The sequence below is a fragment of the Ammospiza nelsoni genome, chromosome 1, assembly GCF_027579445.1.
Source record: "Ammospiza nelsoni isolate bAmmNel1 chromosome 1, bAmmNel1.pri, whole genome shotgun sequence".
In the NCBI taxonomy this organism is placed as follows: domain Eukaryota; kingdom Metazoa; phylum Chordata; class Aves; order Passeriformes; family Passerellidae; genus Ammospiza; species Ammospiza nelsoni.
Genome location: NC_080633.1, coordinates 65,731,152 through 65,747,064, shown reverse-complemented (window position 1 = coordinate 65,747,064; position 15,913 = coordinate 65,731,152). Strand labels below are relative to the sequence as shown.

Here is a 15,913-nt window from a genome sequence, read left to right as displayed (position 1 = left end):
AGGAGAATGATGACATGGGACTGATGCAAAGCCAAATTTCTCCCTCTGTGCTTGTGCTTCACACCAGTCCACAGTGAAAGTACAAGCAGTGATTGAGGGATAGGGGCCTGATGATGAAAAATGACTGGCCCATAGTAACCAGGGGCTAGAAAGAGGAGAGTAAGAACTTTTTTTTTCTGCTTCTTTTTGGAGAAAATATAAAGTTCCTCATGCAGATTTCTGTACCAGTCGGAGGACCCCATGTTTGTGCTGAAGGAGGAAAGACTGAAAAAGATGCACATGGATAATGTCAGAAGCTTCTTGCTTCACTTCAGCGCTGCTAACTCACTGGGTGATATGTATAGAAACTGTGTGCTATTCCTAGGGATTTGTGTTGACTTAATTTCTAATTTGAGAAAACTGTGAGCACTTATTGAGGTGAGGTGATTGACAGTGTGTGCTGCTGTCAGGCCCAGTGGAGGCAGATGCTTATGAAAGCTTCCCCCTACAGCTTTGCCAGCGTTTGTACCTAAATCAGCCTTTGCAGCTGCCTCAGTACTCTTGGTTCCTGCACTGTTCATGTGTTATTGCAAAGTGTTTTTCAGCGCTGGGAGAAGCCTTTGAAGGTTGGGAGGGTCTGTTGTTTCAAAGGCACCCTGGAAGTTTAGGGAGGAGTTCATAGCTTTCCTGATCTTCTCTCTTTTTCCACTCCTTCCCTTTATCTTCTTTCTGTTATGGCTGAATGTTGCTTCCCCTCATCTCATGTTCCCACTTGATTCTGCCTGCTTGCCTGTTCATTTGTACTTCTGTAGACCTCATGAACCTTTAGCTTGTTCTCACAGCTCAGCCTCACATCCTCTGTCTGAACTTGGTCAGAGTTTGACTTTACTGGACTTGCTGTGTGGCTTTTCCCATGTCTCCAGCCTCCAAAGCTTTTGCACTTCGTGACTTTCTCAGATTGCTTTAAACACACTGGTTCTGGAAATCACAGCAACCATAGTGAGATGAAAAACTGAAATGAAAGCCTTTTAGTTTTGTGTGGCTGCCCCAGTGGCACACAGAAGATATGGCAAGTCCCAGGCCATTGACCTGGAAACTTTGGTCAAGGGTCTGTAACTGTGTTACTGCAAATGAGCTCTTTGAGGCCAAGTCTGTCAAATGTATCCTTCTTCATTTGCTGTTTCCTTTTGTGTGTGAAAGTGTTCCCTAAATGAATGTGCTTCATGCACAGTCATATCCCTGACCTTCAAGTAAACTGTTCTGAACTGCAAGCAACAGACTTAATATGAGTCATTTATAAAGGCAAAAAATCCAGTCATCTCTATTATGTGCTGATTGTAACTTTGTCTGCTCTAGGCTGGTGATCTCAGTAGCCAATAGAGAGTTTCTGAGATAATAACTATCTATTTTATTGCTTGGAAATAAATCTTTTGGTCTGTCTACCAATTTCAAGCCACGCTCATATTTTGGATGTATTACTTCAACAAAGATTCCTGCAGTGTGATCCTTCTCCATAGCTTTACCTGAGAAGCAACTTTTATAAGTAAAGATTATCAGCAGGGAGTGTTAGTCTGTACATTCTTGGGGAAGTCATGCTATTTGATATGATCAGGAATTAATTTAATTAGTTATGTAGACAGAAATATGAGGGCAGTTTGTGCTGAGAGCAATGCTTTTGCAAGCTGATTGACTTTGCTGCAATTGCCTGTGATGGGAAGTTCAGTTTGACCTATTTTCTTACACTTTCCTTAAAGCCAGATGACTCAGACCTTTCTGGAGCCAGGGCAGACAGAGCACTGTGTATGGCTCAGTCCTTGAGGGGTTGTGACAGGAAGTCCTAGACTTGTGTGATTTTGTGATGTTCATGTCTGTCCCACACACTCTCAAAGGGATAGAGATTCAGGATATCCAAAGTGGCAGTTCTAGAAAGACTGATGTTTTCTCAGGTGTCTGAAGTTGATCACCCAGGATTTCCAGGTACTGGAATGAAAAGCAGATTTTTTTTTTTTTCTCAGTATAGTTTCTTTTATTCTTGTCTTGAGACATAATTCTTGAGAAAACATGGAGAAAACTGTAGTGGCATCCTGGAAGATGATGACTGTAACCTACTTTACTGAGTTTTCTTTGCTTCCAAAAGTGTCCAGAAAAGGCTGTTCCAAGTCATAGGTTTATCTCAGCAGAACTTTGCTAGGTTCCACAAAGTTTCAAGTTTCTCTATTGCATGTTGTAAATCCAGGGCTTCTGCTGTATTTTCCTTGTTACTTTAACTGAAACACTTGATTTTGTCCAAATTAAGGTTCTTCTTATGAAACAATTGTAATGCACAGCTCTAAAACCCTCATATTGACTTCTTTGCTTTACTTTTCAAACATGTAGTTTTACTTGGAGCCAACAAAACCATAAGTGCCTGGTTTTCCATATCCGTAGGAAGCAGTATAAAACTAACCCATAATGTGGGAGCAGTACTGCCAGTTTGTCAGGCAGAGATGACCAGTGCTTGACTTTATTTATTCTAGAGGCTTGGACTCCTCCTCTGGACCTTCCCCTCCCTTTTTGCTGTCTAGGAGCAATTGTGACAAGAATAAGTCATATTCAGATTTTTTCCCCCAGGGGCTTGCTAGACACACAGGTACACACAGGCGCACTGACTTCTCCCCCTGCTGCGCTTTTTTTAGCAGGCTGTGGGGGAGCAGAACCTTGTGAGGAATTATAGATGCAGTCTGATACCTGACTGTGGGTTTAGTTTTGTGAGGTTTTTAAAAATATTTTTCTGCGTGTATATGTAAGACAGCTCTGGGTTTGATGGAAGGAAAGCAGAGGGTGGAGAGCTGTTCCTTAATTTATGCACAGAAAGAAAAAGGTATTTTGGGGTGGTGTGGTGTGTGAAAATCCATGGTATATCATACTTTATTCTCTCAGTGTCAAGCAGGGAGTAACTAGCTAGGAGGCTGCTGCAATGATATGGGTCTTCAAGTCACCGGTGCTGTTGCATTTTGGTATATGTTAAAGTGTGCAGTTAATGTCATGGAAAAATTCCAATTAACTTGAATAAGCACTGGGTCAGGCCCATATTTTGTAGTGAATCTTGCTATTAGAATCTATTCCCACAGTTCCAAACACATGGGGCAAAGCAATTACCAGTGTCAGACTGCTGTCTGTATGCTCACATCAACGCTAAGTATGATCCTTCCTAAATGGAATTATTAAATTGGCCACGCAGGACTTAATTCAGATTCCTCCTTGGTTTCAAACTTGTAATTGCAGTGAGGTTTTTGGAACTACTTTTTGTTAACTTTAAGATGGCGGCTAAATGCTCAGTTTAGATCATGCAGGGGTGCTACCAAGTCCCGATTCATGCCTCTGCTCTATCCTTTTTGTGTTGTCAAGGCAAAAAAGGCTTCCATTCCTCTGAAAGCTATGCAGGATATGCAAAGTGCTCCAAATCGATCATAAAACTTCAGGGCATGCCACATCAAAATTAGATACGAAAACTGAGAGTGGATTTTCTGAGATGGGAGGTAATGACCTCGTTAGGACTGTAGTGACTAATGGCTCTGGTGCTAGGACTTGCAGTAAGCTCTGCTACAGCAAGAGCTTCAGCTGTGATTTCAGCATAAAGATTGTCTTCCTTTCAGCATCATCTAATGCTAATGTTTGCTTGCTCAGCTGTTTTAGAACGTCACACCCCACACTGGTTCATTGCTGATGTTTACCCTTAGCTTTATCAGACCTTTAGACATTAATTGCACATAGGTGTTTGGGCATTCAAATGGCAGCTCAGCAACTTTCCATCTGTCCTGCTAGGTAGGATGCCATCTTCCTTTTTATCCTTAGAAGGCCTTTGCCATCAGTAGTTCTTCACTTTTGCAGCAAACAGGTGTTTCTGAGCTTATGTGGTTTTTACGTGTAACCTTTTCTGTTCACTTTCTTCACACCATATGGCATCACATAGAAATAAAGCAGGGCTTCTCCTAAATAAGGAGAGGACTCCATCATGGCAAAGCATATGCACAGGATGTGGAGAGCCCTGCAGGTAGAGCAAGAATGAGATGTGTAATGCTTCAGCACTATTGCTGAATGTTGAAAATCCAGGAAGGGGCATTTTCTTTCCTTTCTTCTTCCTTCAGTTTGCACTTGTTTGTGCAGCACGCATCACCTGGGTGATGGCAGTCTTTGTCTCTCTTGGGCCAAAGACTGCCAGGAGTAACTGGGATTGTTGCTTAAGAATGTGTTTACAGCTGCAAAACTAAAAAGGTCATATTCTATTTTGGCCTGCTGGAGTCTCAGGCTGATTCTCCCTCCTCCTTGCCCTCCCATTTTTGCTGATGTGCCACGTAGTAAGCAGAAATACTGTCAGCCTAGCACCCTGGAGCCCCTGCCATGGACCAGAGTCCTCCAGCTGCAGTAATTGCCTGGCAAACAGAAAATATTTGGATAGCCAGGTTTGAATTGTGCACTGCAATGAGAAAAATTCTCCACCTGGCGACAAACTCCTTTGAAAAATGTCAGCCATCCTGAGGTGGTTTTGAGGGCATTTTTTTGATAGTAAATTGAAGATGTTACCAAAGGAAGTACTGTGCTAGGGGCTGATTCCTGTGTTGTAGTCAGTGATCAAATTGTACTTATTTCCCTCTTTACTCCAAGCTGATCAGTTTGTACCACTATGTGTAGCACAACATTGATGTGTGCATTAATCACCAGAGCAGCTGGTAGTTAATTTATTTATCTTTTATCTCTTTTTTATTCTCACTGGGATGTTTATTACCATGAGCAGAGGAAATAAGAAGGAAAGTAAAATATTTATAAAAAATTGCCAAGTACCGGGGCATCCCTGTGAAAACATCACTGCCTAAATAGACTGTAAAACATGAATCATAGTGTTTTGGTTAGAAAGACTAAACTGCTGAGAAGAAGTGGTGCTGCCTTGTTAGACTTGCATTTATCTAGCATTTTTATAAGAGCAGTGCCATGGCTTGTTCAGAGGAACACTGCAGATCTCCAAGACAACATTTGTACTGAAGAAACAAGGATTAGAGGCTTCCACACAGTTTCTTTTGTGCACCTATTTGTGCTGGAAGAAAGAGCCTGTCCAGCCCACACAGAAACCTCCCTGTTGTTCAGCTGAGGGCTGTAAGGCACATTTCAGGGATGTCCTGACTGGCATTTTGCACAGTGCCACAGCTTAGAGAAAGAAGTGAGAAGGAATATTCTTCTCTGTAGAGTGGAAAATGCAGCTGAAAACTTGCCTGCTCTTTGAGGACACAGTGTCCCAAAAAAGACTCTTAGCCAAGTGATCTCTGACATGGGAAGACATGGTGAAATGGGGAAAAATAAAGGCATGACAGTGTCAAGCTTCAGAGGTTTTGTGCAGGTAAGTCATCAGTCAGTCATCTGTTTAAAGGGGATGCTGCTTCCATTTCTTCTTTATGGACAATGGAACTGGCATTCTCCTTAATGGCAAAGGCTGAAGGGGTGAAAGAACTGAAGGTTCAAGTGGTTTCTCAAGCTTATAGAAGAAGCAAATGTGGCCTGGGAATAGGATGCAAGTTTGTTGGTTCACTGTCAAATAACGAATTATCTGACATCCTGTTCATTGATTTTTGTTGTCCACTGTGCAATCAAATTATGCCAAGGTTTGTAGCTGTGTACTGAGGCAGTGAAAGAGTTATTAGACCTTTTTCACTTATCTTTACAAAGGCAAAGCAAGTCTTTTTCTGCAGGACTACTGTAGTACATTCATTTTACATTATTTGTCCTGGAACTGATTAGCAGCGGCAGCTTTCACCGTAATTAAAGAGATCATAATTAAACTTATTTTTGTTTTATGAGCTGTGGCAAATTCAGATTCTCTGTAAGGCAGCTCTTAGGAATGAAGGCAATTTGCATGTTATAGCAAAGAGCATGTTACAGGAGACATAGTAGCAGATATCTTCAGGGCTTGTTTGCATTCAAAATACATAGCACCTGGAAGCAAAAATTTACTGGGCTTTCTCCATGATAATTTGGGGCTCTTATTCACCAGTTATTTAATTCCCAGTTGTCCACAAACATGTCAGAGCAGCTGGGCTTCTGCAGTCTCCCGGGATCTGCTTGTAAAACTCAGTCCGCTCTGGTAGTATTTGCTGGTTCTTTCACAGAATGGAGCGCATGTGAGGCTGAACTAGAAGGTAGGTGATAGTCTTTTAGTCTCTGCCTGAGAAAGAAGTTGCTTCTGTCTCTCTCTAAAAGTTTTTTGGGTTGGGGAGATAATATCAGAGTCAGTAAAAAGGCAGTGTTTAGTTATGAAGTCTATTTTCAGATCCTAGTTGAATTTTATAGCTTTAGAATCAAATGAGTAGCAAGAGGAGGGATAAATACTGTCGAAATAAAATCAAGTGAAACAAAAAAAAATTCTGGAGTGAGTGAATTGTTTGGGCTAAGCCTGATGCAAAATGTTTTTCCTGTTCCCCCTCTCATTTTGCTATAAACAGTAAACCTCTCTCTCTCAGTAAATTTGAAAAGTCTGTTGATATTCCCTCTGTGATATACAAACACCTTCAGAGAACCTTAGATTATGATTTCATAAAATTTGTCTGAAAACCAGAAACATCAACATCACTATTCTTTAGGCAAGGAGCTGAGATATCAAGAGGTTGTAAATAAATTCTCTGAGGTCTTAGAGGGAGGTTGCAAAAGACTGATGACTTGACCCAGTTTTTCATGTTCTAAGTCTTCCCCAGTTCCTGAACTACAAGACCATTTACCTTACAAGACCAGCTCTGCTGAATGTATGACTCTAGTTTTCTTTCTTAAGACATGGGAGGCACAACACCCCAAAACTGCCCCGAGACAACAGATATGATATTCCAGTTTTGAGTTCACCCTGCATTTCATTAACACTCATATTTCCCAGATTCAGGGAAGCTGGCATTTGAATGTGCTTTTCTCTCCTGACCCATTTCCATAATGCAGCAGTACTGAGTACGAGTGACAGTGTGAACTCTAAGCAAGTTCAGAAGGTGAATTATGATCATGTCTTCCACTCACCTAATTATTTTCTGAATCACAACCAAACTGAAGGTGTTCTCAAAGGCAGTGAATAAGTTAGAGGGAATTCCACTGCGAGTCTCTGAACTGCTGTCTGACTACTGGGGGAATCAAACTCTTCTCAGCCTTTACTTTCCAAATGTGTAACATAGCAAACAGCACCTGAGCATCAGGCCTTCCTTCAAAGGGATGGCTTTTCAGTGCATTAACGCGGAACTACACACTTACACACATTTGGGGAACTCACCTGCTTATTCCTGAATAATTGTGCATTCCCTGTTCTCCTACCACTTATATGAAGCGGGTAGGAATCTTAGATGAGCAACACATGCAAAATCAAGTCCTTTGGGGCAATACATCACCTGAGGTGACCGACTCTATTCAGCATAAACCCACATACATATCCCAGTGTATAGGATGCTTGTATGGCTTGGTGACCAGCATAATTCTGCTGAATGCCTGCTTCAGTCTGTATTTCTGTGAGATCTGATAGCACCTTGGCTGATTTGTGAACTCTGCTGAGAAAAGTAAAGCCTTGCATTTGGTTTCAACTCCCAGGAGTGCCAGGTGAGAAGTCAGACCTGCATCAGAATGATGCAGAGCAAGTAGGTCAGCAGTTTCATTGTATGCATCTTCTGTGTGCCTCTGTGTGTGTGTGTGTGTGTGTGTGTGTGCATGAACTTGAGAAAATTGAAAACCATGGCAATGAATTAAGTTTCTGCTCTGTCTTCTTTAGGCAAAAGTCTCACTGACTGTTTCATGTGTAGTTTAAGAGTATCAAGGCTGTTTTGTCCTCATGTTGCAGTAAAACATGGGGCAACAATATGTGGAAATGATAAAGAGTTGCAGAATGAGTGGATTTCTTCTAACAGTGAGTGAGGGCTTTGGCTAAAAATAAGGAGAATGGTGTTATTCTTTGCTGTATTTCATCTGCCCCAATTGCACTCTCTCTGCTTAGTGCCTGCCAAACTGATAGCTTGCTGAACATTTAAAGAACCAGCACTCACATTCCTGTAATAGCAGCCAGAATAGCTGAGGATATCATCTCTTCTTCAGGCTTTCCTTCCCAGAACCTGCAAGAAGCAAGCATCTTTGCCCCCACTCCTCTGATTCTCTTTGTCACAGGCACTGTCCTGAGCTGCTGCTTCGGCAGGTTGGGCAGTTTGGGTTGTTTACCAAGCCGTGAAAACACACAGCATTTTGGGGGCAGCTGGACAGCAGATTGGTGTGTCTGGCCAGGGATTATAATCCCTTTCAGGCAGGGGGAGTTTTGGAAATGCAGGCAGCCTGGAATGATTAGGCTGTTCTCTGGAGCAGCTGCAACCATGGGCAGGAGGCAAGGGAGACAAAGAAGTTCACTGCCTAGATAAGCAGTCACACAGTGTGGCTCAGCCGTGGCGGCTGAGGAGCAGTGCCCCTGCAGGGGCTCTCGGGCCGAAGTCACCAGGCGGTGCCAGCCATTGTCTGTGGCCGCCCTCTTAAGCCCTGCACGAGCCGGACCAAGCACCTTATCTGGCTTTTATAAGAAGCAAAGGGGGAAAAAAATCGGAATGAAAAGCGGGTGGGGTTTGGTTTTGCTGGGGCAGCTGAAGCGGCGTGCCCCTGTGCCCCCTTGAGCCGCAGCCGGAGATGATGGAGAGCCGGGGAGGAAGGTTTGCAGCCCGCTGCCGGACAGTTCTTTGTGTGTACATCGTTAATTCCGTGGGACGGGCCGCGCTGCCGGCCCTGCTGCCGTGTACTCCAGGCCGGAGCACGGCGGCGCTGGCAGGGCCGGGCTGTGCCCGCCATCCCGCAGGGCCGCGGCCCGGGGCGCACGGAAATGGGGGAGGGCGTGGGAGAAGGGCTTGCAGCGGGAGCGGGAGGCCAGGGAAGGCTCTGCCTCCTGGGTGTCCGCAGGCGGCAAGGTAGCCAAAGGTGTGCCAGGCTCCGCCGTGCCGCCACATGTGTCCGGCTCCCGCGGCTGAGGGAGAGGCTCGGAGCGGGAACGCGCTGAGCATCCTCCAGCCCTGCCCGGGGGATTGGTTAAGGAGAGGGGTCGCGGAGGGCAGGCAGCAAGGCTCAGGCAGCGCTTCTGCCTGCTCTCCTCCCGCCTCCCCCTCTCCCCCAGCCCTCCCCTTCATCCCTGTTGTGTGTGGCAGCTAAACACCGAGGCGAGCGGGAGCGGATGGCGGATTGCACGCACGCCAGGCAGCCTGGGATGCTGGCTTTTCCTTCTGCTGGCTGCGGGCAGGGCTCGGTTTCGGACATGAGTGGAGAGAAACCTAAAAAGAAAGCTTTCTATTTAGTGAGGATGAAGCCACTGAAGGAGCCCACCAGCAGCACTAACAACGTCTCGTTTGTGATACAGTATCACATAGGCAAGGAGATCAAACACATTTGCGGCAACTGCAGTCGCGGGGAGGAAGCCCGTGACGGTGAGTGCCGAGATCCTGTGGGTGTAGGAGCGAGGCAGGGAGCGCCTGTGCTTGCTCGGGGGTGCGCGGACATGTGTGCGCTCCCGTCGGAGCCTGGGATGCTCGGCTTGCTCCTCCACAGATCCCAGGGAAAGAGGAAAGGAGGCGCGGGAGCAATACGCTGGGCATTGATTCAGCCTCTCGATCAGGGAGATGCCAAAAGGGACGGGTCCCTTCATTTGCCTCAGAAGCTTTGTGCTAACAGTTAAGGCACCAACTCTTCTCCTATTTTCCCATTCCCTTTTCTCCCCAGTTGCTATAGAAATTGCTGTTTGTATTGATTGTGTTTTGTTCCCATTCCTATGAATTTTAGATCAGGGGTTTTTTTGCCTTGATACATCAACTTTTTCCTTGTTGTGCTGCAATAGAGTTTGCTTGACTCAACTGAGTATCTGGAAGATCTGGTTTATCAGGAATACCGCTAGTGTGATTTTCATCGTGCTGTCAAATGCATGGGGGAAATTGTATTTTTATTGGAATTAATACAGTGCTCTTCAGACAACTGTTCTCATCCCTTCCCCCTCTCCTTTTGGGACTGAGCAAAACCTCTAGAGGGTATTCAGGGAGTGACGGTGTAATCAATCACAGGTGTTGCTACAGGTAAGTATATGCTTTTTATGTTTCTAGGAATGCAAATATTTGAAGGCAACAATGACAAATTCACTGGATTTTGCCGAAGTAAGCTATTAGGAGAAGCTGAGAACTAGGAGCAGCATACAAGCATTCAGGCAAAAAATAGCCTCACAGATGTTACCCCACATTCTTGTTCAATGTTGTATTACTTTGCTTTGCTGTGTGGATTTGCATGTTACTTAGGACTGAAGGCACTCGACTTAGGTCCCTATTAACTGATGTGGTATACAGATCTCATTTTCTGAAGGTCAGGGAAAGACTTTTTTTGATGATAAATGTGAATTTGAAATTGTTAGCATTTTCTGAGCTGAGGTTCTTAGTAGTTGTTGGCACTCCATTTTTCAGTTTTTGACATTAAGGTTAGTATTATTATTATTATTATTATTAATCATAATATTTTAATTAACCAATTCTGCTTTCATTTTCTCTATACAAAAGAACAAAATATTATTTGGGAACTCGTGGTTCTTTTTCAACCACAGGTCTGCAGTTTAGCAAAGTAACCGTGCATTTGCTAATGTCTCTTCAGAATAAGCATCCTGCTAATGTGATTATAATTTCTTTGATTAAAAAGCAGCTAAAGCTGAACAGAATTGCTTTTGGTGAATAGGGAGAAGATAGCCTGAGAAGCCTGGAAACCCACAGTGGGTTAAGCACTCTTTCTGCTTATGCCACTACAGCTGAGGGAAGAATCTGATGAATGCTATGTAAATTGTTGAGTGTTTCCTTTCCTCTTATGTGCTGCTACTGACAGCAAGCCCCACAGATATTAAAGGAATGGCTTTGTCCAGCCAAAGCAGTAGTATTTACTTTACACTACTAGTGTAATTTATTTATCCTTAAAAGCAAATGAAGCCATTTATAAAATTATGCTTTCCTAGTTTAATTGAATTGACCTAAAACTCAATTGCATCAACATCTTTTGCTGAGTTTTTTTTGGAACCGTGTACTTGAAATCTTAGCACAGTAAGAAAAGAATATGCTTTCTTCCCTTTTAAGGCACACGTGTACACATGGATGCATATGAATGTATAACTCCAGTTACTTGTACCTCTTAGCAGACTAATAGGTTTGTATTTTAGGGGTTTTCTTCCTTCTCTGTGTTTGGTTATTTAGCTTCAAACCATTACATACTCCGAGGGCAGGCTATGGCTCTTGGCAGGAGATAATCCAGTAACCCTAGAGAGGCAAAGAACAGAGCAGAGAGGCTCGCAGCCAGCAGGCTTCCAGGGCACATCATCAGTCTGGTTTTGCCCCCTCTTTCTGTGGGGTAGGATTTCATTCTGTGTCATGCAAATGATCATAATTTAAAAAGTAACTAATACCAGTACAGCCTTAATCTTTTCTTTCCACAGCATGCACATCTATGAGTTTCTTTCAGAAAGTAAAGAAACTGTAGTCTAGTCCCAGCTATGCTGCCTGGGGACACTCACTTTCAGCATTGAAAAATGCCAGGATTTTTTTTTTTTTCTGGTGAATACCAGTTCTGCATCTTTTGGTGCTTGGAGGGAAAGGATGATATAATGAACTGAAATTACACAATGATCATATCAGACAGATCAGGTAAAAATCTGTGACCAGCTCAGATACAGAGAAACCTGTCAGGATCTCAAGATGTCCATGAATCCTCACAGTTGCACAGCCTAAAGAGCGCTTAGAAAGGGGACCACTTACTACCTTTTATAAGGGAAATGTACAGCACTTTGCAATGTGAGCACCCCCACCCTTCTATTCAAATTATGTATAGTTTATATAATGTCTTGCAGGTCTGTAGCTGCTCTAGTGTACCCAAATGTCCTGTGTGGATCCTGTGATCTGAGCAGCTATTGTATTTGTTGGAACCATGTACAAAGACCAGTATTCAGTCCCTATGGCATAGGCAGATCAGTTGGACACATTTATTTAATGCTGAAATATCCTCCAAATCCAGTTATGAGTCCTGGATTCTAGTCATTGTCTTACTCTACATTTTCATTGTTCTACTACTCTAGAAGGAAAATTTATGCTGAAACTGAGGCAGATCCTTCAGATACCATCAACTAATCTAGGAAAGGTCATGACTAGGAGAATACTAAAAGAGATAGCCATGAAACTGAAGGAAAATATGGAAGCAGGTACTGAGTCATATGATATCTTGGAAGGGAGGTCATGTAATTTGGAGAGAAGTTGATGAAGAAATTTGACAATGCAGATGGGCACACTGAAGTACGGGTAAAAGGAATTGGTGTAGATGCAGCATTTTGATGAGGTAAAAAAATAATAAGTGAGGAGCTCAAAGATAAGCAGGAGCCTACAGTAATAGGATGAAAATGGAGATGCTTTAACCATTGGACTGAAAAGAATGGATATATTTAATGCTAATTTAGTTGCAAAATAGAAAACAACAAGAGAGGTCTATAAAAGCACCAATACCAAAAGGTTGGGTGGTAGAATAACAGAAACTGTGTTGAAAATTGAGTGGTGAAACTGTACATGAGTGAAGAATGAAATATTCAGGACAGGATGCCAGAGAGGCAATCAGACATGGTGGACTGAACTGAGAGGGAGGTCAAGTGAAGAGAGATGTGAGTCACCTCCAGGAATACAGGAGTAATAGGGCTGAGCTCTGAATGCTAGGGGCTGTGAGGGAGATGTTGGGAGAAGCAGAATGGAGAAGAGTTGCAACAGTCCAAAGAAACAACATACAAGAATGGTATACGGGTTGCTCCAAAATCATGAAGAGGAATGAAAGTGTTTTCTGAATGTAAATATGGAGAAGTGACTGATAATCTTAGTAGAGCAGAAGGAGCTAGAACTGCAAGAGATCAAGGCATGCTGTAACGCTAAACATCTGGTATGTATAGAGCACTTCTCAGTGTGCTGATTTTGGTGGTCTCTGTGAGGGTTGTGATAGTGCTGGGTCATAGCAGATGACATGACTGATGAACCACAGTAGTCAGAGAAACAAGTGAAGGAAGAGGCTTGGCTGGTTTTTATTTATTTTATACTGGAAACTGACTGCAAATCTCAGTGTCCTACTGAATGCTGAGCCTGGCTCCGGAATGTGCTTTAGACAGATCTCTACTTCTGTATGGCTAGAAAGAACTGTAAGGCTTCAATGACACCCAGAGGTGACCTAACAGAGTGAGTGGAACAAATGAAGTGGGATACTTTTGATTTTTATGCAGAGGGTCTGACAAGAAAACTTGAGTTGTAAAAAGTTAACTTAGGAGTGCATTGGAAGAGAAGGAATTCACAGAGCTAAGTGGTTTTTTATCACTGACAAATTAGGGTTCTCAGCTCAAAGGTTCTCTGTCTAGTATCTCTGGGCAGCTTCAAGCATGTCCATCATATATCACTCTGTACCCAAGCTCCTTGTCTGTGAAATGGAGATTGTGGGATTTCCTTCCACTTGCTGCTGGTCTATAAATAGATTATGAGTCCTTTAGTGGGGAGAGGGAGGACAGGACTGTCTCTTGCCATTTGTATTCCTAACTCCAAGAACTGTGTGGCTCAAAGTTTTTAGGTCTTTAGGTTCAAGTGTAGTGGCAGTACAAATAATACAAAGAATGAACATGCCCAAAAGGTTTCATTCAGAGCTGATAGTCAGTCTATTTATTATGTGCTCCTATACTTCATGGTTTTGCTATTTAAGCAGAAATTATTCTAAGATCTTATATATGCATGAAAATCAGCGTGGACTGAGATACTGTTGCTATAGGAATTCTGACACTTGTTTTTCTGACGCTGCCCATCCTCTAGAGCTTCCAGATAAATATCTTTTCCAAAAAGAAAGGGGGGAGCTGTGTATGGGGTCTTGTGCATGTGTGTGTGTGTGTGTATGCATGTGTGATTCCCACCTGGAACTGAAGACTTATTTCTTTTAACTGGGAACTTTTAGAACATTTACTTTAGCATCACTTAAAAGATTGTCTCTGAGGTGATTGTATTGCTTCCCACAGAAGTAATTACTAAATTAAATAGTTATCTTCTAGACAAACTGTAAGCCATGCAAGAGCTATGTATAGAAATAAGTTTTACTTCACTAATTCTCACATAATTTCAGACAGTAACTGCTTTTCCATTACCATCTGCAGAGTGAGCAAAGTATGTTGCTATGAGGCATTGCAATCTTTTACAGTGGTATCTGTCAAAAATCATGAGATATTTTGGAGTGAAAAAATTATACTACATAGAATAGAAAAGTAGGTAAAAAAACAGTGTACCTGGTCCTGTTTTGAAGCGTGGGAAGCTGAAAAACATGTTTGAGGTTTGGACAGCTAATACAATTATGCAGTGTGTGTCTTTAGTCCCTGAGGGATAGTTACCCTAAAGAAGCAGAGAGGGAAAGGCATGGGCTTCATTGCTGAGTGAAATATGTTTCAAACAGATCACAGAACCAAATCAGCTTATTTTTGGCAGTTGAACTCTGTAGTATTTGATTTGGGTGAATATGATGCTATGCTAGAGAAAGTTGATGGGATCAAGCAAAGATGCTCCACATCCCAACAGGTTGCTGGTGGGCTGGGTGGCCCACTTTGTTTCCACCAGCATTACTTTCTGCTCTGGAAGATACAAGCCCTGGGTGTTTGGCAGGATGTGAATAAATGTGCCTTCTAGGAGGAAGGTGTGATGCCTACTCATGGTAACTTCCAGAGAGAAAAAGCCCATGGCTGCCAGCACATGATCCTTTAGCTTTCCTTTACTAAGGAGTGGAGGGGGCAAAGTCCCAGCGCTCTGCTCCCATCACTTTGTCTTTCACTTTGGGGACTAACAAAAACTCATAGTAACCTGTGGGTTTGACCTGAAATCAGAGGCTAACAGGGATCTGTTAGTGCTGCTGCAGATGGGCATGGCCTGCAAGCAGGGAGAACAGTGGGGAGGAAGAGAAGAGGAACAAAAAGCTCCATTTAGGCTGTAAGAGGCTGTCCCCCTGGCTTACACATGTGCCAAGACTAGCAAATGCGAGTGGCTGACCCATGAGATGTGAGATTTTCCTTAAACACTGGCAATTCTTTCAGTTGGCTAGTCTGCAGCTGAAGAAAAGAGATGGGGGAAGAGAGGAAGTGACATTTATGTCCCAAAATAAACCTGAAGAAATATCATGAAGCCTGGAGCAGGTCATTAACTGCTCACATGCATCTCTGTAGTGACTAACTCTCATCCTGTTAAACTGCCTGTAGCAAAAGCTGCTGGCCACAAAACAAGCCAGTTGTGTACCATTCCAGGTGACACTGTGCTAGCAATAGCAAATTCACAGCCCAAGTTTGCATGGGCTGTCACCCAGCAGAGCTCCAGGCTTACTTTGAAGTGTCCTGGAAGATGTCTTGTCCAAAATAGCAATATAATTTACATTATTAACAGAAACTGTAAGAAAAATATAGTTAGTAAGCAAGTTCTTCACTTTGGTAAATTAGATAGTATGAGGAGAAAAAGTGTACACAAGATTGGGTCAAGCTTATGCAACTAGATGACTAAGTTCTTTATTTTTCAGTGAAAACTTCTGTATCCTTATGGGGGAAACGTTTGCCACCTTTTCTGGGAACTCTGTATGTCTTTGTCATTGATTTGAGGACTTATAGGAACAAAACCAACAAAGATGCTGGAATTGGTCACGATGGCTCAGCACCCCCTCATTTTTATTGCACATTGCTGACATAATGACATGGATAAGAGGATACCTCGATTCTTTGGGTCTTTAGAGAGCAGATAGCTTGTCTGTTTCAGTTTTGTCTCCTTTTGTTGTTTTCTCCCCTTTCCAATGCTCTAAGTTGTCATCTTTAGATAGCATTTTACCATCCTGCTTTCTGTCTGAGAACCAAGTTTGTAGTCTTGGTATATGT

General features: G+C 43.0%; 1 protein-coding gene across 8 annotated transcripts in view; it reads left to right on the top strand.

Moving 5' to 3' along the window:
- The window catches only part of PHACTR1 (phosphatase and actin regulator 1), a 325,876-nt gene that overhangs the window by 175,234 nt on the left and 134,729 nt on the right, over positions 1-15,913 (top strand). Inside the window, exon 1 of one of the 8 annotated variants that reach the window (XM_059472162.1) lies at positions 9,170-9,419. The exons of 6 other annotated variants lie outside the window; for them this stretch is intronic. In XM_059472162.1, coding sequence (XP_059328145.1) covers positions 9,170-9,419 — 250 coding nt within the window. Of the gene's footprint in view, positions 1-9,169; positions 9,420-9,857; positions 10,059-15,913 lie in introns of those variants that run through there. One more of the 8 variants, XM_059472187.1, reaches the window with a different exon arrangement.